The sequence below is a fragment of the Gopherus flavomarginatus genome, chromosome 1 (assembly GCF_025201925.1).
Source record: "Gopherus flavomarginatus isolate rGopFla2 chromosome 1, rGopFla2.mat.asm, whole genome shotgun sequence".
Taxonomy (NCBI): Eukaryota; Metazoa; Chordata; order Testudines; family Testudinidae; genus Gopherus; species Gopherus flavomarginatus.
Window position 1 is genome coordinate 324,683,202 of NC_066617.1, and position 24,595 is coordinate 324,707,796.

At 40.0% G+C, this 24,595-nt stretch overlaps 1 protein-coding gene across 6 annotated transcripts in view; it reads right to left on the reverse strand.

Annotated features, from left to right (window-relative positions):
* The window catches only part of B3GLCT (beta 3-glucosyltransferase), a 148,963-nt gene that overhangs the window by 65,257 nt on the left and 59,111 nt on the right, over positions 1-24,595 (reverse strand). For 5 of the 6 annotated variants that reach the window (XR_007772203.1, XR_007772202.1, XM_050937256.1 and 2 more), the window contains exons 5-6: positions 12,074-12,150; positions 5,304-5,415 (exon numbers count right to left, since the gene is read on the reverse strand). The exons of the other annotated variant lie outside the window; for it this stretch is intronic. Coding sequence is in view for 3 of the 5 variants with exons in the window: in XM_050937256.1 (XP_050793213.1) it covers positions 5,304-5,415; positions 12,074-12,150 (189 nt within the window). In the remaining 2 variants the exon portion in view is untranslated. The remainder of the gene's footprint in view (positions 1-5,303; positions 5,416-12,073; positions 12,151-24,595) is intronic. 6 annotated transcript variants of the gene reach the window in all.

A 24,595-nucleotide genomic window follows, 5' to 3' on the forward strand; every position in this document is an offset into this window, starting at 1 on the left:
GACCAGGGGGATCCAGTGGATATAGTGTACTTAGATTTTCAAAAACCTTTTGACAAGGTCCCTCACCAAAGGCTCTTAAGCAAAATAAGCTGTCATGGGGTTAGAGGGAAGGTTCTCTCATGGATCGGTAACTGGTTAAAAGATAGGAAACAAAGGATAGGAATAGATGGTCAGTTTTCAGAATGGAGAGAGGTAAATAGTGGTGTTCCCAAGGGGTCTGTCCTGGGCCCAGTCCTATTCAACCTACTCATAAATGATCTGGAAAAAAGGGTAAACAGTGACGTGGGAAAATTTGCAGCTGATACAAAACTACTCAAGATAGTTAAGTCCAAAGCAGACTGCGAAGAGCTACAAAGGGATCTCACAAAACTGGGTGATGGGAAACAAAATGGCAGATGAATTCATTGTTGATAAATGCAAAGTAATACACACTGGAAAACATAATCATAACTATACACATAAAATTATGGGGTCTAAATTAGCTGTTACCACTCAAGAGAGAGATCTTCATAGAATCATAGAACTGGAAGGGACCTTGAGAGGTCATCTAGTCCAGTCCCCTGCACTCAAGGAAGGACTAAGTATTATCTAGACCATCCCTGACAGTTGTTTGTCCAACCTGCTCTTAAAAATCCCCAATGATGGAGATTCCCAAACCTCCTTAGGCAATTTATTCCAGTGCTTAATCATTCTGACAGTTAGGAAGTTTTTCCTAACGTCCAACCTAAATCGCCCTTGCTGCAATTTAAGCCCATTGCTTCTTGTCCTATCCTCTCAGGTTAAGAAGAACAATTTTTCTCCCTCCTCCTTGTAGCAACCTTTTATGTATTTGAAAACTGTCATGTCCCTAAACAATCCCAATTTTTTCAATCTTCCCTCATAGCTCATGTTTTCTAGACCTTTAATCATTTTTGTTGCTCTTCTCTGGACTTTCTCCAATTTGTCCACATCTTTCCTGAAATGTGGCACCCAGAACTGGACACAATACTCCAGTTGAGGCCTAATCAGCACAGAGTAGAGCAGAAGAATTACTTCCTGTGCCTTGCTTACAATGCTCCTGTTAATACATCCCACAATGTTGTTTGCTTTTTTGCAACAGCGTTGCACTGTTGACTCATATTTAGCTTGCGATCCACTATGACTCCCAGATCCCTTTCTGCAGTACTGCTACCTAGACAGTCATTTCCCATTTTGTATGTGTGCAACTGATTATTCCTTCCTAAGTGGAGTACTTTGCATTTATCCTTATTGAATTTCATCCTATTTACTTCAGACCATTTCTCCAGTTTGTCTAGATCATTCTGAATTTTAATTCTATCCTCCAAAGCACCTGCAACTCCTCCCAGCTTGGTATCATCCACAAACTTTATAAGTGTACTCTCAATGCCATTATCTAAATCATTGATGAAGATATTGAAGAAGAATCAGACCCAGAACTGATCCCTGTGGGACCCCCCTCAATATGTCCTTCCAGCTATTCTGAGAACCCCTTATAACTACAAACTGGGAATGGCTTTCAAACCAGTTATGAACCCACCTTATAGTAGTTCCATCTGGTTGTATTTCCCTAGTTTGTTTATGAGAAGGTCATGTGAGACAGTATCAAAAGCCTTACTAAAGTCAAGATATACCACATCTGCTGCACCCTCCCATCCACAAGACTTGTTACCCTGTCAAAGAAAGCTATCAGGTTGGTTTGACATGATTTGTTCTTGACCAATCCATGTTGACTGTTATTTATCACCTTATTATCTTCTAGGTGTTTGCAAATTGATTGCTTAATTATTTGCTACATTATCTTTCCAGGTACAGAAGTGAAGCTGACTGGTCTGTAATTCCCCGGGTTGTCCTTATTTCCCTTTTTTATAGATGGACACTATATCTGCCCTTTTCCAGTCTTCCAGAATGTCTTCTGTCTTCCATGACATTTCAAAAATAATTGCTAATGGCTCAGATATCTCCTCAGTCAGTTTCTTGAGTATTCTAGGACGCATTTCATCAGGCCCTGGTGATTTGAAGACATCAAACTTGTCTAAATAATTTTTGACTTGTTCTTTCCCTATTTTAGTCTCTGATCATACCTCATTTTCACTGGCATTCACTATGTTAAACATCCAATTACCACCAATCTTCTTGGTGAAAAACAAAACAAAGAAGTCATTTAGCACCTCTGCCATTTCCATATTTTCTGTTATTGTTTTTCCCTCCTCATTGAGTAACAGGCATACTCTGTCCTTGGTCTTCCTTTTGCTTCTAATGTATTTGTAGAATGTTTTCTTGTTTCCTTTTATGTCCCTAGCTAGTTTAATCTCATTTTGTGCCCTGGCTTTTCTAATTTTGTCCCTACATACTTGTGTTATTTGTTTTTATTCATACTTTGCAATTTGACCGAGTTTCCACTTTTTGTGGGACTCTTTTTTGAGTTTTAGATCACGGAAGATCTGCTGGATAAGCCAGGGTGGTCTCTTGCCATAGTTCCTATGTTTCCTACGCAGTGGGATAGTTTGCTCTTGTGCCCTTAATAATGTCACTTGGAGTCATTGTGGATAGTTCTCTGAAAACATCCACTCAATATACAGTGGCAGTCAAAAAAGCAAACAGAATGTTGGGAATCATTAAGAAAGGGATAGATAAAGAGAGAAAATATTATATTACCTGTATATAAATCCATGGTACGCCCACATCTTGAATACTGCATGCAGATGTGGTCACCACATGATGGAAAAGGTATACTGGAATTTGAAAAGGTTCAGAGAAGCGCAACAAAAAATGATTAAGGTATGGAACAGCTTCCATATGAGGAGAGATTAAAAAGACTGGGACTTATCAGCTTGGAAAAGAGATGACTAAGGGGGAATATGATAGAGGTCTGTAAAATCTTGACTGGTATGGAGAGAGTAAATAAGGAAGTGTTATTTACTCCTTCTCATAACACAAGAACTAGGGGTCACCAAATGAAATTAATAGGCAGCAGTTTTAGAACAAACAAAAGGAAGTAGTTCTTCACATGATGCACAGTCAACCTTTGGAACTCCTTGCCAGAGGATGTTGTGAAGGTCAAGACTATAACGGGGTTCAAAAAAGAACTAGATACATTAATCGAGGATAGCTCCATCAATGGGTATTAGCTAGGATTGCAAGGGATGGTGTCCCTAGACTCTGTTTTCCAGAAGCTGGGAATGGGCAACAGAGGATGGATCAGTTGATGATTACCTGTTCTGTTCATTCCCTCTGAGGCACTTCGTGTTGGCCACTGTCAAAAGACAGGGTACTGGGCTCGATGGACTTTTGGTTTGACACAGTATGGTCATTCTTATGTTCAGAGACTCTCTAGTTTATAATCTTGTGAAAAATAAAAACACATTAACTATTAAGTAAATTTTACTGAAAGTACCAATGTCACTTATTCAATGCACACAACCACTCCTTGTAGCTGATTTTTTAACATGCTTTAAATTTACACCGGAACCCCATTTATCAGATCTAATTGGGCCTGGGGCCAGATCAGATAATCAGGAGAAATGGCAAAGAGCTTTGTATCCCTTATTTTAAGATGGGGGTGGCGAGGTTCGGGGCAGTCAGCTGGAGCCCCAGCCACTGTCAGCCCTGGGCAGCTGGTGGTTTGGTTTATACAGAGGGGTGGATAATGGAGGCTTAGATAAACAGGGTTCTACTGTATATCAATAAAATGTGTTCAAATGATATCTGTATATATTGTGGGTAGTGAAACTAAAGTTTGGCATTTCATTTTAATCATGGAAAAACACGGATTTTATGGGGGGTGTTAATTGGAGAATTTTGGGGCTTCTTTATCACAGAAATCTAGGATCCCTGGTTATGAGACTACAAAAGCATTTTAAAATCTCTACATTATTAAGGTTCTCACATTTTAAAAGTGCTTGTGTAGAAGAGAGGCTATGCCAGGTGGCTATAAAGAAAGTGTCTTTCTAAACAAAGACCCACACTCATACCTGAAGCAGGCCTTCCCTCAGCCCTTGAACAAAATACCAGTAAATGAATAAGGCCAATTACTGCCAATTTCCCAAGTAGTATAGAAGTATGTTCCTTCAGCCAAAGTAAGGATATCAAGATGGGTGTTTTTCAGCAAGTCCCCCAAAATACCAGATAAACAATCCAACTGATGGCTCCCTTCTAACACAACCTCTTTGGGAAGGGCGGTAGTCAATTTAACAGCTCTTCCTTGATGGCTTTGGGACTAAGTCCTTTGTTCCACAAACTTCCTAACCCCCTTTCTTCTTGAGCAGGTAGGAAAGATTATTTTTCTCTTAGGAACCAACCAGCCTAATAACATAAAGAACTGTCCTACCAGATCAGTCCAGTTTTCTGTCTAGCAATGATCAAAAACAGCTGCTTGAAGGGAAGGTGCAATAATCCCCAAAGTGGACTGCTACCCGCTCCTCCTATGGCTGCTTTGTCGTCATGAGACGCATCTAGAGGAATCTCCTTTATGGTCAACTTTAGCAATTCCTCCAAGGCAGGACAGGTACTCATACCTTTTCATACTCCAAGCTTTAACACATTCCCTGCTTGAAATGTTGGGTACATACTCCCTGTGATAAGCTGATTAGATTTCCCACACACACTATTTTGTAAGCTACAAGCCATGCAAGTACTGGTCTACAATGGCACTCTTTACAAGAGAAACAATTATAACTTTAAAAAATAACATTTTATACTCATCATTTGGTATTTTAAATGAATTATTTGTAGGTCTCTGTGGCTGTCACAGAGGTCAAGGAAGTCACGGATTCCGTGACTTTCCGCAACCTCCGTGACTTCTGCAGGGGCCAGTGTGGCTGACCCCAGGACCAGCTGCTCATGTGGCCTACGGGACAGCCACACCAGCCTTCCCGGGGCGGCCAGAACAGCCGTGATCCACAGCCCCAGGCAGCGGTTCCCAAGCAGCCACAGAATGCCTGCTCCAGCAGCAGTCCCCGGGTGGCTGGCCAGAGCAGCCGTAGTTCCCAGCCAGCCAGCTGGAGCAGCCGTGGTGCCCTCCCCCGAATAATGCCCCCCCAGTGCCACCCCCAGCAGCAGCCCACCCCCAGCAGAGCCTCCACCCCCAGATTTAATCACAGGTATTTTTAGGATAAGTCATGGACAGGTCACAGACCGTGAATTTTTGTTTATTGCCCATGATCTGTCCAAGACTTTTACTAAAAATACCCATGACAAAATCGTAGCCTTAATTATTTGAACTAGTTTTCCAGTGTTTTATTCAATATAAAAATCTCCTTCAAGCACATTCAAAAGGTTAGATGTCTGATGATTTTTTGTTTCACCTTAGACTTGTCAAATCTTCGAAGTGTTTCCAGCAGTTTAACAATTTGTATTCTTGTATCTTCTTCACAGAAGAAAATCCATGAGGAGTTTCTACCATAGGAAGCAGAGAAGCTAACAAAAGAAAGAGGTTGGTTTACTACAAGATTGACTTCTGAGGAGAGTACAAACCTTAAGTAAAACAAACAAACAAAACCCTGCTAACTGGAAGTCAATCCCTCAGCCATATGGACCCCAAAACAATTAGTGCTAATGGAGGATCATGTATCAGAACCCATATGCAGTGCAATGTAGATGTCTGCTTAAGGGAAACTCAAAGAACCTGCTCTCAATTCCTGATTGTCTGTCTACAGAGAGGAATGTGGATGTGCAGAGTAAGTATATTCAGAGTTCTCCAGGTACTGGTACATAACCTACTTCCCCTCCTCCTTACCTTTCTTCCATAGAATCCCCTCACTGGAGGTCTAACGAACAGAGTAATAACCTTAGAAGAGATACTGGTTGGTGTTTTAGCAAAACTGTCCTGTCGCGCACTAACTACACTAGCCCCTGAATCTAATTGCATTTGTGTTCTTTAACTCAGTTAAAAACTGCACAGATGGAAGGGATTTCCTTTCACTGAATTTTAGTTAGGCAGGCAACAACTAATCAAAATGCAGGATTCTCAACCTCTCCAAGAAGATCTTCCCATTTTTCTCTCAGTCAAACTCTTTCACAACTAAAATATCTATTAGTCAAATAATGCCTCCTTGTACTCTTAAAGGTATTTAAGAGTCCTTCCTCTGGAGGGAAAAATAGTGCCTTCTGGGTAACGGGAAACAATTAAAGATGCATCAGTGGAGCAGTACTGTACAAGAGAATAATGTCTCGTGAATGTGTCGTGGAACTCTATGTAGATGCTTTGCAAATGTCAGGTAAGGGTATTTCCTGAAGGGATGCCACTGAAGTTACTTATGCTCTAAATAAAGATATTCTTAACTACCGAATCATCCAATTCCCACTCATGATTGATGGTGAAATGCCTACTGACGGCATCCATCAACACATTCGGAGTTCCTAGAAGGTAAGCTGCCATCAGGGTGATTCAATTCCTGTTACACCCATTCTATATAGCGGTTGCTTTTACACACAAGGGAATGGATTTCCCCCCTTCATGTTTGTTGAAGTAAAAGGCAGATGTCATACTGTCTGACATTATGAGGACGTGGCGAGAACAGATAAATTGCAGAAAATCCTTGCAAGCATTTCAGACTCAATGTTCCAGAAGGTTGATGTATATCCTGGCCTCCTGGGGTGTCTGAGTGCCCTGTGCCATATGACTGTCTATGTGGGCTCCCAAGCTGAGAGAGAGGAGTCTGTAATGATCATCTTGTCTGGTGAGGAAATCCTTCCCCATCACACTAGCGAAGGAGTTATCCTGGAAGGAATTGTTACCATGGTATTTATGCTATGTTTGGTTGGTGAATACAATGTCTGGAACCATACCTGAAGGAAATGTAGGTGGAGTGTAATGAATTGGCTAATTTAAGTACAAGAAGCCATGTGCCCCAGGAAGGAAAGACAAGTACTGTCTGGAGCTCAAGAATTGCACATAACCTGATCTATGAGGTCACTAATGGTGTGAAATCTGTCCCTTGGTAGATAAGCTCTTGCCATGACTGAATCTAGGTTCGCCCCTATGAAGTCTACAGTCTGTATCGGAGTGAGGACGGACAGACTTTCCCAAATTCACACTGACTCCTAGTGAAGAAAGTAGTTGACGAATTAATAAGGTCAACTAATAGGCTTCCTGATATGTCCTAGCAATGAGAAGCCAATTGTCAAGATAGGGAAAGATGGTGAAGCTGTTCCATTTGAAATTCACTACTATTACCAGAAAGACCTTGAAGGCAGTGGTGAGGCTGAATGGAAGCACCCCTGTATTGGACATTATTGGGGCCCACCACGAATCTGAGAAAACACCCATGGGCAGAGTGAATATCCATGTGAAAGTAAGCATCCTTCATATTGAGAGCTGTAAACCAAATGTCTTTTTTCAGGGCGGGATTATTGACACCAGAGTGACCTGTGAAATTTCAGCTTGTGAATAAAGTGACTGAAAAGATTGAGTATAGATCTCCAACATCCCTTCTTCGTGGGGAGTAGGAAGTATAGAGTAAAAAGTCTTTTCCTTGGTTTTGAAGAGATACGCACTCTATTGCTCCTCACTCATAAGGGATTCCACTTCCTGTGTGACAATAGTCCCTGAAGAGGGGCAGGGATGAGGGTTTGAAAGACAAAAGGAAGTAAACTCAATTGCATAGCTAGACTGAATGATATCTAATACCCACTTATCCACTATAGTACTCCACTTATGCAAACAGAGGGCTAAATGATCTGCGAAAGATATGTGGAGATTGGGTAGTGGTGGCATCATTAATAGTTTGCAGCTCTTGAACTCCCGTCAAAAATATCTTTTTGCTGGATGATGGGATTGAGATGGTGCAGTAGATGTGGGAGGTGCAGGGAAACAAGACTTCTGTACTCTTCGTCTCTTATGAGAAGGGTCATAAGATCACTGGTGATAAAATTGTTGAGATGTTGGTCTGTCTGTAAGGCTGCCTTTGATGCTTCCTTTTTGGGGCAGGTATCTATATTTCCAAGGAGTGGAGGATGGCCCTGGAGTCCTTTAAAATATGAAAGAACTCATCAATCTTTTTGTTGAAAAGGTGGGCTTCATCAAAGGGCAAGCCCTCTACAGAATTTTGGACCTCCCTGGGAAATCCTGAAGCGTGTAGCCATGACTCATGGTGCATCACAGTGGCTGTTGCTATTGACCTAGATTATGTATCTGCTGCATCAACTGCTGACTGAAATACAGTTCTGTCTTATCCTCCTCAATAAGACCCTGGAAGTGGGCACTATCATGCTGTGGTAGCTTGCCTATAAAGTCTCAGTTTAGAATAGTTCAGATAGTCATAAGTAGCCAACAATGCTTGATAGTTCACTGGGGCAACAGGATAAGACAATGGGCTATGTATGGTCTGGTTTAAAAGTAAAGTACTCATTCTCCTTAGGCAAGTAATTGGAACGTTCAAAATTAAGCAGCACCTAACCTGATGAATAAAGTGGAAAATGTTTTATAATAAAATTTGAAATTATATTTGACATTTCTGGGCCCCCACTATTACTAGAATGTTACAGCAAGGTACTGTTCACTTGTAAGATTTACCACTTCATGTGGAGAAGCTTCACTATCAGGGATTATAGCAAGGATGCTACTGTAATACCTTATTTATCTATTTTTTTCTCTCTTTAGCTAATGCTGGTCTTAAAAGATCATCTTCACCTTTAAAGCTCACTATCCATTCTTGAGATCTTGCTTACACAATCTAGCCACCTCTCTTTAAAGCTGGCAAGTATTCACTGCATTTCCTTTTGGTAGCGGTCATAAACAAATATACTTTAATATTAAGTAGCTGGTCTGCTACTATGTGGAAGATACAAATTTGAGTCCCAGGCCAGGAGCATGGGGAACGCTACTGAAGCTGGAGGGAGGATCAAGCATAGCTCACCAGCAAGCTCACTGAAGGGTTCTAGAGAGAACCATCTCTGGACTCTCTTCTACTGAATGGAGGTGGAGAAGAAATAAAGTAAGAAATCACTTTGCCCTTTCCCCATCCCAGAGGAACAGAAACACCAAATATGAAAAGGAAAAGCTCAGAACAAAATTTGTTTCAGATACAAAGTCAGGAGAAAAAACAGCAGCTACTGGTAGAGTCATCTCAGACACTGTATATTATATATTATGATATGAAAGGGTACCTTGTCCAGTATTTTTTCTGACTTCTTCATTTGTCTTCCTGTCTCCATATGTTATTCCCAATATTCTTCTCAGATATTTGTGATGAAATGCATTCAGCTTTTGCATATCTTTCTTGGTAAATTGCCACATCTCACTGCTATATGTTGTGATGGCGATAACAATTGCTTTGTACACATTCGGTTTTGACTTGAGGGAGATGTTTTTGAGTTGCCAGATATTTTTGAGTCTTCCAAATGCAGCATTTGCCTTCCCGATTCTTCTTCTTATTTCCTCTGAACCAGTACCATCTTGGCTGATGGTACTTCCAAGATGCATAAAATTGTCCACCTTCCCCAGTTCCTCTTCTTCAACTTTCATTTCTGTCCCTATACACCTCATTAATATGACTTTACATTTCTTAGCATTGTATCTCAAACCTAAGCAAGAATGGCAAATGTGGGTAGTCCAATGTGCAGCAAAGCATGGGATGGACTAAGGTCTATACAACTGTAACAAAGTGGGAATGACAGATAATTATGACCTACAGTACACAAGCAGCATATGGAAGTCTGCTTTGATAGACTGTGAGCTGTACAAACTCAATGTTGACATTGCAGCACTTCAGGAAACAAGACTTGCAGATGCTGGTTTTGTCCAAGAGGTCAATTATACCTTCTTTTGGCAAGGTAAAAGACGAAAAGAAACTCGTCTGCACGGTGTAAGTTTTGCTGTGAGAAACAAGTGGGTGTCTCTGTCTGCCCTCTCTCCTTTCCTGCTGTCTGGTAGAGTGTTGCGAGAGTTAACCCTTGAGGGCTCAGTCAATTGCTAGTTCATTTAGCAGTATGCCATTCCCTGGAAAATATCCCACCTCTGACTCCTCCACCTCAACCAAGCTTCACAATCATCGTCACTGTGTACCAGTATTAAATTGTTTGTTTAAAACTTATACTGTGTGTGTGTCTCTGTGTGTGTGTGTGTGTGTGTATACACATACAGTCTTTTGTCTGGTGAAAAAAATTTCCCTGGAACTTAACCCTCTCATTTACATTAATTATTATGGGGAAATTGGATTCGCTTAACATCGTTTCGCTTAAAGTCGCATTTTTCAGGAACATAACTACAATGTTAAGTGAGGAGTTCCTGTATTACTGTAAAAATATCCTACAGGAAATTAGATGCAAAACTACATTTAAGAAGTGTGAGCAAATGCACATATTTTCTGTGTATATTTTACATAAGGGTCATTTCTTTTTGTTTACTTTCACCAGACTTATCATTTCAGTTGTTTAATAATGTTTACTTGAAATTCAACTCAAGTTTCTCTATGAATGCCTTGCTTAAAAGCAAATCAACTTGTCATGAAATTTTTTTATCCTAGTTTTCCAGCAAGAAATCCCTGTTCTTGAACAGCGATGAGGACAGTAATGGAGAATATAATTTTCTCCATCAAGATAAACAACAGAACAGAATAAGAAAAACATGAGTCATCAGGAGTCCTACACTGGTTAGTATGTTCTAGATGGTTTGGAATCAGAGGACTGAACTTAATTTCAGGATAGTTAGACAAGAACCCCTCCTACACATACTGTAAGACTCATTAGCTGGCAAATTGCCTAAGTTTTCTGCACTGGTTACCAATTCACTTTCAGGTGAAATTCAAGTTGCTACATTACTATCTGTAAAGCCTTTCATGATGCAGATCCCATTGCGGCAACCACTGGAACTTTCACTTTTAGAATTAACTTCCAGTAGAACAGTCTGAACCCAAGTCTGGCCCCTTTGGAATATATTGTGAAATGTAAATCTTTGTTGAGATTACTCTGTAAAACCAGTCCTGGAATCCACTGACATTTAGTCTGTCAGCTGAGTTTTCCCATATCTGACTCCTTCAGAGAAATTAGCTTGCATCTTTAATGGTTTGTGATATATACATCCCCAACTTTAGGAAAAGTTTGTTTTGTACCCCATGTAAATAGCATCCAGAGAGTCTATGATAGCAGGTGCATGTAAACAGATGAGACCCCCCACAATGTGTTACAAAACTCACCCCGTTCTTGGTGATTACCTTCATTAATTAACTTATATTCCCCAGGGCAGGACTTGTCTTAAAAACCTAAACCTTATCCTGGGTCCACTCTTCAGTTGGCAGCTACTAAGGTTTCTCCATGAAGGACCTCACATACATTGTCCTACCTTTCTCACCTCAGAGAGACTGCCATACTTTTAGTGAATCAGAATAAATGAGATCTACCTGGTCCAGCTACCAGGATGAGTCAACAGAATCACTCTGCTCCTCCACATAGTATCCTATACTCTGCCACCTGCCATAGGGTATTGTACATGGATGTAAATAATAATTATACAACCAGTTTATATCAGATTTACCTTTGTGATCTATCGCTATTACCGAATAGTATGACCCCTTACATATTATCAGTGACTTATTTGCATAAATACAGTTAGCATGCAACATGTAACTAAGAAGTTTTGACATGTCACAATGGTAAATGTGAAGTTGACCAGATATGGTGACAAAAGTTAAGAGAAGGAATTCCCTTCCTCTGAAGAAGGGCCGTATTAAAACTGAAATATTTGGTGTAGCAAACAAAGCCATTAAGAGTGTAGTGCTCTCAAACATTAGAACAAAACTATATTTCTTTTGAATTAGTTCACTTTTTCTAGTAATTTAGTAACTGATTTTTGGAGGAAGCTGATTGTTCAATTATGTCACATTACTTCCCTTTTTAAATCTCTTTATATTTGATAAACATTTTATTTGATTTAATAAATTTTAAAAGCAAACTGCTTTGGAAAACTATTTTTAAGAAACATTTTTAATACTGATGAAGTGCAAAAAAATTCAAAGTTAAAACTCCATTTTTAAATCATTGCTAATGAACAAATAAAAGAGATTGACAAATGTTGATGTTTTTACTTACACAAAAGCATTTAAGCAAGTCAACAATTTGTTCAGAATTTTAAACTTACTCTTGCATTAATGGTAGTATAGTCCATGCACCATCATGTCTATCCATCTGATGAATAAGCAGAACTCTAGGTAATTCCTTTAAGAAAACCAAAAATATTCTTATGAGACAACAAAGCATTTTACAACACAGTATATTCTTAGATGTGGGGAGGGATAGCTCAGTGGTTTGAGCATTGGCCTGCTAAGCCCAGGGTTTTGAGCCCAATCCTTCAGGGGGCCACCTAGGGATCTGGGGCAAAAATCAGTACTTGGTCCTGCTAGTGAAGGGAGGGGGCTGGATTCAATGACCTTTTGAGGTCCCTTCCAGTTCTAGGAGATAGGTATGTCTCCAATTATTATTATTATTTATTAATTAATTTAAAAACTAAATTATTGTGGAAAAGACTATTTCACTCTTATTTTCACGGAACTGAGTAGCAAACAGCCTTGTAGGCTAAAGGAGACTAGGGATGTAGCAGAAAGACATAATTCAGACTCTTGAAGAGAGGGAGCTTCTTGCAATTTCTTGTTTCTAAACCCTCTCTCAGGTATAAAACTAATGCACCTCCCACTTCAGTGAAACTTTATAAATATTTTGGATGATCTCTCTGGTTATACCACTTCTGGAACAATGAAAAGTTCATCTTATAAAGACAGTGTTTATAATTGAAGGAGGAGTATGCAAACTCTTCTAATGAATTATACATGAATTATGTTAACCGGAAATACTTATTTAATTCCACAGACCTCATTTATCATCCAACAAAGGACTATAACATAAAGTCCACTATTCTTGATGATATCATTGGTTTTGTTCCAATTCCACTGGTATTGTTAGGAGTAGTTACTACAAGTATGCAGTGTCCCCAAATTTCCACTCAGACTTAAATCAACAATCCAGTGTATTTTACTGGACACTATAAGTTTTACTAAAATTTCAATCAACATTTGGCTGTTAACTTGCAATGGTGTTTCTTGAATCACAGTAAACAGAACACATTTTATGAATATCATAACAATATGATCTTCTAGTGGTTCTAGGTAAGAAAGCAAAAGGATGAAAGGGCTGGATTAATATACACTTTGGATATAATCAGGAGTTACACACAAAATTGATAGGGTAATTTACAGTGTATGTAGGAAGAGAGCAGTCTGAATAAAGTAAACTGGTTCAATCACTTTTCCTTGGCTCAGCTCCTCTCTTTTGGGAAGCACCAATGGGCTGAAGCTCAGAAAAAGCACTCTCCTTCCCCTCAAATCGGAGGCTCCTCCATTCATGGAAATGGAGGGAACAATCTGATCCTTAGCACAATATTACACATATTATTATTATTATCCCTTTCCCTTAGGTTTAGTCTACATTCTGCTCTTGTAAGCTCTCTCTTTCTGGTGCTGTCTTTCCCCTTCTTTCCCAACTCTCTCTAAAACCAGAAAATGTTAAGGTCCCCATCTTCCTTTTTATCCATCTCCAGAGATGCACCAACTCTATTCTTCTCCTATTTCTCAAACAGTCGTCTACAGAATCTCTTCTGTCACAGCACACGTTTCTCCAACATGACAGAGGTTGCCTATGTGGCTCCTACTTCCCCATTTCACATCTCTCTACCAAAAACATCTTAAATTATGCTAGGGTTTCCAACTTTCTAATCACACAAAACCGAACACCTTTGCCCTACCCCCTGCCCTGGGGCCCTGACCCTTCTCTGAGGCCCCGCCTCGCACTCACTCCATTTTCCCTCCCTCTGTCACTTGCTCTCCCTCACCCTCACTCATTTTCACCAGGCTGGGGCGGGGGGTTGGGGTGCAAGAGGGGGTGAGGACTCTGGCTGGGGGTGCAGGTTCCTGGGTGGGAGTAAAAATGAGAGGTTCAGGGTATGGGAGAGCCTCAGGGCTAGGGCAGGGGGTTTGGGTGGGGTGTTGGGGTGCAGGCTCTGGCCAGGCAGTGCTTACCTCAGGGAGCTCCAGGAAGCGGCAGGCATGTCTGGCTCCTAGGTGGAGGGACCAGGGGGCTCCATGCGCTGCTGGCCCCCACAAGTGCCATCCTTGCAGCTTCCCTTGGCCGTGGTTCCCGGTCAATGGGAGCTGTGGAGCCAGTGCTCGAGGCGGAGGCAGAATGCAGAGCCCCCATGGCCACTCCTGCGCCTAGAAGCCAGACAGGTTGGCTGCTTCTGGGAGCCACACGGAGCCAGGCCAGGCAGGAAGCCTGCCTTAGCCCTACTGCACCATCAACTGGACTTTTAGAGGCCCAGACAGCAGTGCTGACTGGAGCCACCAGAGTCCCTTTTCAATCAAGCATTGCGGTCAAATATTGGATGCCTGGCAATTCTAAATTATGCTGCTTTCTTTGCCTGACTCACTTTGCCTACCTTACACAGCAGTGTGAAAGGTACAAACATGGAAATACATTGTTATGTCAGCTTTCACCGGAGAATAATTGGAAAATCTGGGCAAGCATGAAGAGGAAGTGTCATAACCTTAGTCCCAGATTTGGACCTTAGCGTCCAAAATATGGGGGTTAGCATGAAAACCTCCAAGCTTAGTTACCAGCTTGGACCTGGTACCTGCTGCCACCACCCAAAAAATTAGAGTGTTTTGGGGCACTCTGGTCCCCCTGAAAAACCTTCCCTGGGACCCCAAGACCCAAATCCATTGAGTCTCACAACAAAGGGAAATAATCCTTTTTCCCTTCCCCCCTCCAGGTGCTCCTGGAGAGATACACAGACACAAGCTCTGTGAATCCAAACAGAGTGACTCCCCCTCTCTGTTCCCAATCCTGGAAACAAAAAGTACTTTCCTATTCCCCAGAGGGAATGCAAAATCAGGCTAGCAAATCCAACACACAGATCTCCCCTGATTTCTTCCTCCCACCAATTCCCTGGTGAGTACAGACTCAATTTCCCTGAAGTAAAGAAAAACTCCAACAGGTCTAAAAAGAAAGCTTTATATAAAAAAAAGAAAGAAAAATACATACAAATGGTCTCTCTGTATTAAGATGATACAATACAGGGTCAATTGCTTAAAAGAATATTGAATAAACAGCCTTATTCAAAAAGAATACAAATCAAAGTACTCCAGCACTTATATTCATGCAAATACCAAAGAAAAGAAACCATATAACTTACTATCTGATCTCTTTGTCCTTACACTTAGAACCAGAAGACTAGAAAGTAGAAACTGCTTCTCCAAAGCTCAGAGAAAGCAGGCAGACAGACAAAAGACTCAGACACAAACTTCCCTCCACCCAGAGTTGAAAAAAATCCAGTTTCCTGATTGGTCCTCTGGTCAGGTGCTTCAGGTGAAAGAGACATTAACCCTTAGCTATCTGTTTATGACAGGAAGGCTGGCTAGTCAAGATGTAGGTGTGTCCAGAGTAATCAAATGTTCTCTGGAGATTGTGTGTCCCTCTCAAACTCACTCCCTACTCACTAAAATTAGTAATGTGAATAAAATACAGCATATGTACAGAGTGCTGTTTTCATTAATTGATGTTTTGCAACCAGTGTTTTTCACAGTTAGCAAAGCACACATTCCTTACTGACATGCCAAGTCTGAAGTTTTAAATTCAAATAGGTTCTGGGGTTATTCAAGTGCAAATAAATCAGATAAACAAACATTGTTTGTTAATGAGTAACTATTTCCGCACACTTTGAAAACTCAAAGACAGCTGGGTTATTTTTTAATTACTTTTTTAAAGTCACTTCTGGCTTGGAACGTAACAGAACACACTTCAGCCCAAAATGTGCCAGGCACCTTAGAAACATACAGGCAGTAGTAGTCCCTGCCCCTAAAATCTTACAATCTACACAGATAAAACAAACAAGCAAACATTTATTAAACAGTTAGGTACATGTCTTCAAAGCAACATTGTACCTCACCAGTAGATAAGCCATACTAAAATTATTTTATAGGTATATAAATGAGGCAGAGGGATTCTAAAAGCATTGCTATATTCCACAGCGAAACAGTGGTAGAGTTAGAAATAGAACTCAGGGCCATGACTGTTCCTAGCTGTATACATTAAAAATCTTCTCCATCAGTAAGCTAAATATTTGGAGAATGGCTTACCAGATTTTCACACGAAAATAACTGCTCGGAGTCTAATAAATTTTTTAAACATTTTTATTAATACTGAAGTTTCACAGATTAACTGCTAATCTGAGACAAATATTGGCAGAATGTGGCTATGCAACCTAATTTAACCAAATCTGGTATGCAAATACCTAGATTTGCATAGTATTGGATATAGTTTCACAGCTGTACAGTGAAATCTATCAGTATTGTACAGCTACAGCCAATGTGAAAAGAAGCATGTGTAATGTGTAATAACCAAGAAGAGATTAGAACTTTCATAGATTTTAAGACCAGAATGGGCCTCTGTGATCACCCAGTTCGATTTCCTGCATAACATGGCCACAGAAGTTCACCCTGGAATTCTTATGTCTAACCCAGGGGCAGGCAACTTTTCAGAAGTGGTGTGCCAAGTTTTCATTTATTCACTCTAATTTACTGTTTCGCATGCCAGTAATACATTGTAACATTTTTAGAAGGTCTCTTTCTATAAGTCTATAATATATAACTAAACTATTGTTGTATATAAAGTAATAAGGTTTTTAAAATGTTTAAGAAGCTTCATTTAAAACTAAATTAAAATGCAGAGCCCCCGGACCGATGGCCAGGACCTGGGCAGTGTCAGTGCCACTGAAAATCAGCTTGCGTGCTGCCTTCGGCATGCGTGCCATAAGTTGCCTACCCCTGGTCTAACCCACCAATTTGTAGTTGAGCTAGGAAATATCTTTTAGAAAGACATCCAATCTTGATGTTGCTATGATATATGTAACATGCCCTGTGTGACTTCTATACGGCATTGTATGTGAATGCCTTGTAATCATCAGTGAAAAACAAAACTCAGTAGTAGATGGTGATATTAGTATTTAAATTTCAAGTTATCTGATCAAAGCATCAGCAAATGCATGCCCCATACTGATTATGACTATGTACAAACAAATAGTAAACACCAGAGAGGGAGAAGAGCTAGATAAGACTATGCTGGTACAAGAACAAATTGGTATAAACTGGTCATGAATAAATTTAGGCTGAAAATCAGAAGAGGGTTTCTAACCATCAAAGGAGTAAGGTTCAGGAACAGCCTTTCAGTCAGAATATTAGAGGTGAACAACTTAGCTAGTTTTAAAATGGAGCTTGATAAATTCATGCAGATTATATGAAGGGGTTGCCTATGACAGCAGTGGACTGGACTCAATGACCCAGGATGAGTCCTATGTTCCTATGTAGCAATTTATTCAACCCTCTCACACAGGAGAAGTGCAAAATAGATTCAAAAGTTTCTCTTGGACTTTCCTTTAAAAAGACATACCATATTGTAGGTCTCTGGAGGATTTCTGACATTGTGAAAAGATAATGCAAGTATCTGAGCTCTAAACTCATTAAGGGCATCATGCCAGGAATTTTTACTGTTAAATGCTATGAACAGCTTTTTTATACTATCGTGATCACCTAACTAAATTCACTTAAAACTAAATCTGTATTTATAATATAATTTTTAATACTTTCAAGCCACAAGTATTGATAAACATCAGACAACTAGTTATAGTTCAAGGAACCCGAACAATTTTTTCACAAAATTTTATCCAAACAAGAAATACAAGTGATGTAAAAATACTGTTTTTTCATGAAACTATCAGTAACAAAATTGCTTTAGTTCAACTTTAACACAACATCAGTTACTAGGTTGTTTATCCAAGGCTGCCTTGACCTACTACTCCTGCACAGAACTGTACTGTGTTTCTCTTTTATGAAGTGCACAATTTAGGAATTCTGCCCATAGGAACAAAAGGTGTGCAAATATAAACTACTTAGTATTTTTTATCTTTCCCCATAAATTTGCCTCTTTTAGAAACTTTTTAAACAAGTAGCTACTAGCAAGGAAAAAAAATTATTCTGTGTTAAGTCTCCCTCTGAATATAAAGAATAATAGTAAGCAGCGTTACTTTAAAATCTCTACTTCGCTAGTGTTTGGGTGGTTGTTTTGAAAAATGGACTGGTTCTATAAAAACATCAAGTGCAGTTCTATGAAGAGGTCAAGATCTTAGCAATACTCTGCTTCTTTAAATCAAGAGAAAGATGTGGTATATTCATTTGCTCTGAAGACAGTTTTTGATTATTTTCACTGGTAAGGAAAATGAAGGGAACACTGATCCTCTACGCACAAGTAATTACTGAAACTTTAGAAAGTGAGTTGAAACAACTCTGAGTTTAACTGAAGCAAAGAGGAAAAATGAAAACATACTTTTTTATAAGTTTTAATGAAGGAAAAATAAGCTTATTTATTTTTCTAACATTACATTAAACAAATAAAACTAAAACCCTAAAACAGTTTGGCTGACAACCTGGAAGCTCCATACACTTTAATGCAAATGTCAAAAGCTGTGAGCCTCAAGTTCCTCCTGCATTGTAGATTCAACATGCTTTTCCTGCAAAAATTCCCCACCACTACCATAAGTACAGCTTCCCCAAGGAAGCAACATTCAACAGAGAAAGTGCTGACACCCACCAACATTTTTACCACCACCTTCTCTAGATCTGTCCTAAAGAGGATTAGATAGCAGCGTGCTTAAAATACTCGCAGCTGCATTTTAGAACTCCTACAATTGGGAAATTAAGACAAAAGAGTCTACTGTGATCTTTGAAATCCAAAAAGATTACCACATTGTATGGACCTCAGATTGGGAATCACCTTGCCAAGGCCCAATCCTGCATCACTGAAATCAAAGGGAGTTTTAACACTGATTTCAGTGGGACCAGAATCAGGGCCACCAAGACTAATAGTAGTTTGTCTACAGCAATAAACAAACAAAACAAACAAACAAACAAAAAAACCCACCATCAAACAACCTGCAGCAGCAAGTCTCAGGGCCCAAGTCAACCGGCTTTAGCTACAAGGCTAAAAAAAAGCCATGTAGGTGTTAAGGCTTGGGTGAGAGCCTGGGTTTCAAGACCCTCCTGCCTCACTGGGTTTCAGAGCCCAGGTTCCAGCATCCACACAGCTATTTTTAGCTACATAGTCTGAGCCCCAGGAACCCAAGTCAGTTGATCCAGGCTCTGAGACTGTCTGCTGTGGGTATTTAATTTATTTATTTATTGCTGTGTAGACATACCCTGAAACTGACTTTTGCACATGCATGGAGTCCGACTGACTTCAGCGGGCCTCAATATAAATATTGCAATCTCCTTCTGTGGGATTAGAGCCTAGTTTTGTAAATAAGGCATCTTTACCAATATCTGCTTGTTTTTGGTGGGTCATTCCCCTAAATTTTATTTTGCATTATGCTGACAAGGTGCCCAAAGGTACTATTAGATTCTGTTAGAAAGGTTTTGGAACAAGCCATCAAAATAAATATTTAAAAAGCAAGTAGCTCCATACATTTATTAACATTTATCATTACCAGTCCCAGAAACTAGGTTAAGACATTAACACATTCTTCTTACAATGTATTGCTCAGTTGACCAGGATGCCAGAAAGTTGAAGTAATATAATGTCTAAGTGAAAAAAAAAATTCAAAATATATCCACTTTCACAATTGGAAAGTTGCATATGTGCCTAAAATTCAAAATAACCACACTGCTCAAGAATAGCGCCTTTATTTTCAGAAATTATTGGGGATGGGAGGGGAGGGAACATAAAAAAATACAATTTCCAAACACCACAATTTTCAGGTGACTGCAATGATGGAATTAATCTTACTTTTCAGTGACCAAAATATGACTTATGTTTGCTTTAGCAGGAATTCAGGGTTTGCAATCTAATAAAAGCATTAACCTTTGTGTTTACTTTCTATCTGAACAATGCATATAAAATTCTAATGACAGATAATTTCATTCCGTGCCAACAAGAAAAAGTGAAGATAGCTCTTTAGAGTAGGAACTTACAATCCAAAAGATAAACCTTTTCTGGATTCATGCACTGGGAAGACCAGAGGAAGGATTAATACTGAGTTACATAAATATTTTTATATGTTCACTTCCTGTGTGCATTGTGGGAGAAGAAAGTCTTTACTAATTCAGGACACAGATCCAATCCCATGATTGGAACCTAAACAAAAATGAAATGTCTATCAAAACTGATTTCTAAGACCCCCTCACAGGACTTCACGTGTTTAACCTATATTATTCAACCTTTTGTATGTGGATTTCCCAGGAAGGACAGCATACTGTATGTGTAAAATACTCTGACTTAACTATAATAGGTGCTTTAAATTGAGATTTGCACCCTGAAGTATTTTATGCTGCCAATTCTCTTCCAAAAAGGGATGGAATAACCTTGGGTGCTCTGCTATGCAGACAAAAATATGATTTCTTCCAAGGCGTAGATCAGATATTAAACTAATAAGAACAGATACTATTTTTACCTGACAAACCTAAAGCATTTAGAATCACAATATTAAAAAGACTGTAAAACAAATCAGTTCAGAAACAAAACACATTGATGCTTCTTTTAATAAGCACTAACGAAAACCCACAAGCACTCACAAAACCCAGGTTGGGGTTTTGTATTCTTTTCTATTATTCTGTATTTAAATATCTCTACATGTCTGTAGTTTTACTCTTGATTTTTACCAGACATATGTTATTCACAAAATATTTTCAAATACTAGCACTGAAGAACAAAAATGCAACCTTCAAAAAATGTTGTCTGCAAATGAGATCTATGCACCATTGTTCAAAGTCACGGGAAAATAATCAATAATACGCATTTTGTCTTTCTAGAAATACCCTGGATCAACAGTTAAACAACTGTGTTGACAAGTGTCATTGCACAAAAAAGCCCAACTTCCTCACCTCCCATTTGAACACTATAGCCATTTTTAATATTGAATTATCTTAATTCAAAGCACTAGCAGATTTCTGTTAAAATTTTTAATAGAAAATTTGGATCAAAGGTATGGTGTCTGTCCCCCACAAGTTTCTTTGTGGGGGGGCGAGGAATTCAAGATTCAGCTGTTCATTGTCTCATTCCTTCTCACTTTATCTTTTTCTATATTATATCCATTTTCTTCTTCCCCATCTGTTCTTTGGAAAGCTAGCTTTAACCAGTCTCCCAAAATGAAATTCCATTATTTTGTGACAAGGCAAAATGCAGATGATGAGAAAAAAGACTAATCCAACTTTTGAATACTTCAGATTTATACTATGTGAACCAGGATGTAGAATCATTCCATGCATCCCATATACTTTCATGTTGAAATACTCAAAGTGTGTAGTACAGCTATTAGGATCAACAGTCTATGTTCTTAATTCCAAAAGAAACTGATTCATAGTGTGACAGTTATGGCAGTTTCCTGCAATATCCTGAATGAACCTTACTGACTTAAATCTATCCTTTTCTATCTTTTGGTGCCTGTTCTTGGTGTGGGTTTATATACCATCAAAGTCTTATTTTCGACAACCTAAAAAAAGTATCAATGAGACTGGAGAACCCATACAAGATTTTCAGTAACAATTAATATTCATTTACACAGCAATTACCTGTTTTTCTTCAAATCCAAGAAGCAATTTTTCCAATAAATATACTGGTAAATATCTTTGCAGAACCGAAAATACATTATAATGATCTTTCAAATGTGTTTGTCATTTGATTGACATTTTGACAATGTATTTTAAAGGAAATATAATACTTTAAAAATTGCTGGACTGACAGACCAGGAGGCCTATTTCCTCTATTTGTCCACATTAGAGACCTGCAATATGTTTAATTTATTTATCATTTATGCAACACAAGAGGTATGCTTGGCCACTGTCCCTATGTAGAAGCCCAATTTCTTCCACTCTCTTCTTCAGTAACATGTATCAATTCTGTTCTGAAGGTGCTGCTTGTAGGTATGAAAGTGCAACGCAGTTTCCCGCCTACTCAAATCCATGGCTTCACACACATCTATCCACTAGGAACAGTACCATCAACACATTTTGCAAATCTGCAGGCAACCAAATTTTCTGACTTAATATTTACCAGCACTGTCAATCTGGGTGGACTACCTTGGGATGAGAAAAATGCTCAAGTCACGTGTAGAAGTCTCATTCTGACAAGAAATGCTCAACAACTCTTGTGAAGCTAATGGGGCCAGTGGCGCTGGAACACTTAATAGTGGGGGTGCTGAAAGCAGTTTTTACTTTTTACCTCATGTTCCCCTACCCCTGTACACGCCCCTCCATCACCCAGAGCTGGGGCCATGTCTCCGCCTCCAAAGAAAGGTCACCAAATAGAAGTTTGCCCAGCATGTCATTTTTCCATAAGGCCAGCCCAGGGACTGAAACACCATTGGCTTGATGGTTCAACAGCTGAAAAAGTACTTTATTATTTAACAGTCAGACATCCAGGTGCATACTTTTCCTGAAAACAATGGCCCCCTCTACTGCTAAAACACTAAAGTATTTAGAGTCTTACATTACTGTTTTACCAGCATTGTTACCTCTGATATCGAAATAAATGCAATGCATCATTTGCAGCAAAGTTTTGTCTGATAAACTGATGAACCCATGCAAATTGCAGTGACATCTTGAAACTAGACATTCTGAGCATAAAAATCAAAATGTGGATTTTTTTCAAATGCAGAGAAGAAGCAACAAAGAAAGCCAGGCTTGATGCAGATGGAGGTTTCCAAATGTCCTCAGCTGTGGAGCCCTCTTATGTTGTGTCGCTATGAATCGCTCGTACCAAAAAGCTGAATATGATAGGTGAGAAGCTTGTTCTGCCAGCATGCAAAAACATTGTGTCCACAGGCACCAACTTTTTTCTGTGCTGATGGGTGCTCATGCCTCCCACCCTGCCCTGACTCCACCCCTTCCCCAAATCCCCAGCCCCGCCTCCTCCTCTAAGCGCGTCGCGTTCCCCCTCCTCCCTCCCAGGCTTGCCAGGAGAAACAACTGTTTCACGGTGCAAGCGCTGGGGGCGGGGGGGGAGAAGCAGAATGCGGCAGCACACTCAGGGGAGGAGACAGGGCGGAGGTGAGCGGGGTGGGGAGCTGCTGGTGGGTGCAGAGCACCCACCAATGTTTCCCATTGGGCACTCACGGAGTTGGCGCCTATGATTGTGTATCTTATGCTTGGCAATGATACTGCCAAAAAGGTTAATATACTTTCTATGTCGAATGATACTGTGAAACAGAGAATATGTGAGATGTCTGAAGATATCAAAGAACAAGCTGTGCATGAAATTAAACATTCTGTTTTCAGTATGTTCAGCTTGCAACTTGATGAAACCACTGATGTTACTAACTGTGCATAATTGACAGTGTTCATACAGTATGTTAATGCTGGGGATGTTAAGCATGAGTTCTTATTTTGTGAACAACTTGAAACAACAACAGCATAGGATGTTTTCAATAAGGTAAAAGTCTTTTTCAAAAGCAATGGCACTGAGTGGGAAAATCTTTGTGGTATCTGTACCAACGGTGCTCTGGCCATGATAGGTGTATGGTCCGGCTTTCAGGAGTCTGGAAGTCCTCATGTCCCCTGTCTAGGGGAAATCTGTGTGGCAGGGCTGCCCCAGTGCTGTGGAACCTGGGAGCCCTGCAAGGGCTCACTGAAACTCACTCTCTGGTCAGTTTCACTGTTGCTATTGCAAGAATGTCATTTTCACAGAGCAGCAGCTGGTCCTACTGAACAAATTTCATTCTGGAAACACCATGTGTTGTTTCCAAAGCATTTTGGGGAGAAGTGGAGCTTCTGTTTCGAGAAGTTCTGAATTGCCAAAATTTCTTATAAACCAAAAATCCCAGGTTTTGGCCAGATCTACTTACAATTAACAAGGCAAAAGACTGATATCTACCTGTCTCTCTCCAAGAGACAGGGGAAAGGAAAAGGATAAATTGTAGGTAAAGAACAGTTACTTGCCCTACAGTAACTGGTTCCTTGAAAAGCTATAGTCAATGTGGTTCCACTGCACGGCACACGAGAAGCATGTGATAGGAGTTTTTTCAATAGCAGTATCTGTGGAGGCTGCCCATACAGCCTGTGCCCTTGTGCAAGGTCATAAATAGTAGAGAGGCTCTTACTCTTCCTCCATCCCCTTGCAAACAGAACTATAGGGTACGTCTACACTATGGGATTATTCCGATTTTACAGAAACTGGTTTTTTTAAAACAGATTGTATAAAGTCGAGTACACGCGGCCACACTAAGCACATTAATTCGGCGGTGCACGTCCATGTACTGAGGCTAGTATCGATTTCTGGAGCGTTGCACTGTGGGTAGCTATCCCATAGCTATCCCATAGTTCCCGCAGTCTCCCCTATTGGAACTCTAGGTTGAGATCCCAGTGCCTGATGGGGCAAAAAACATTGTTGCAGGTGGTTCTGGGTACAGCCTCACCCCTCCCTCCATGCAAGTAGCAGACAACCATTTTGCGCCCTTTTTCCTGGGTGAACTGTGCAGATGCCATAGCACAGCAAGCATGGACCTGCTCAACTCAAGACAGCAGTCATGGACGTTGTAAACACCTCACGCATTCTCGTGCAGTCTATGCTGAAC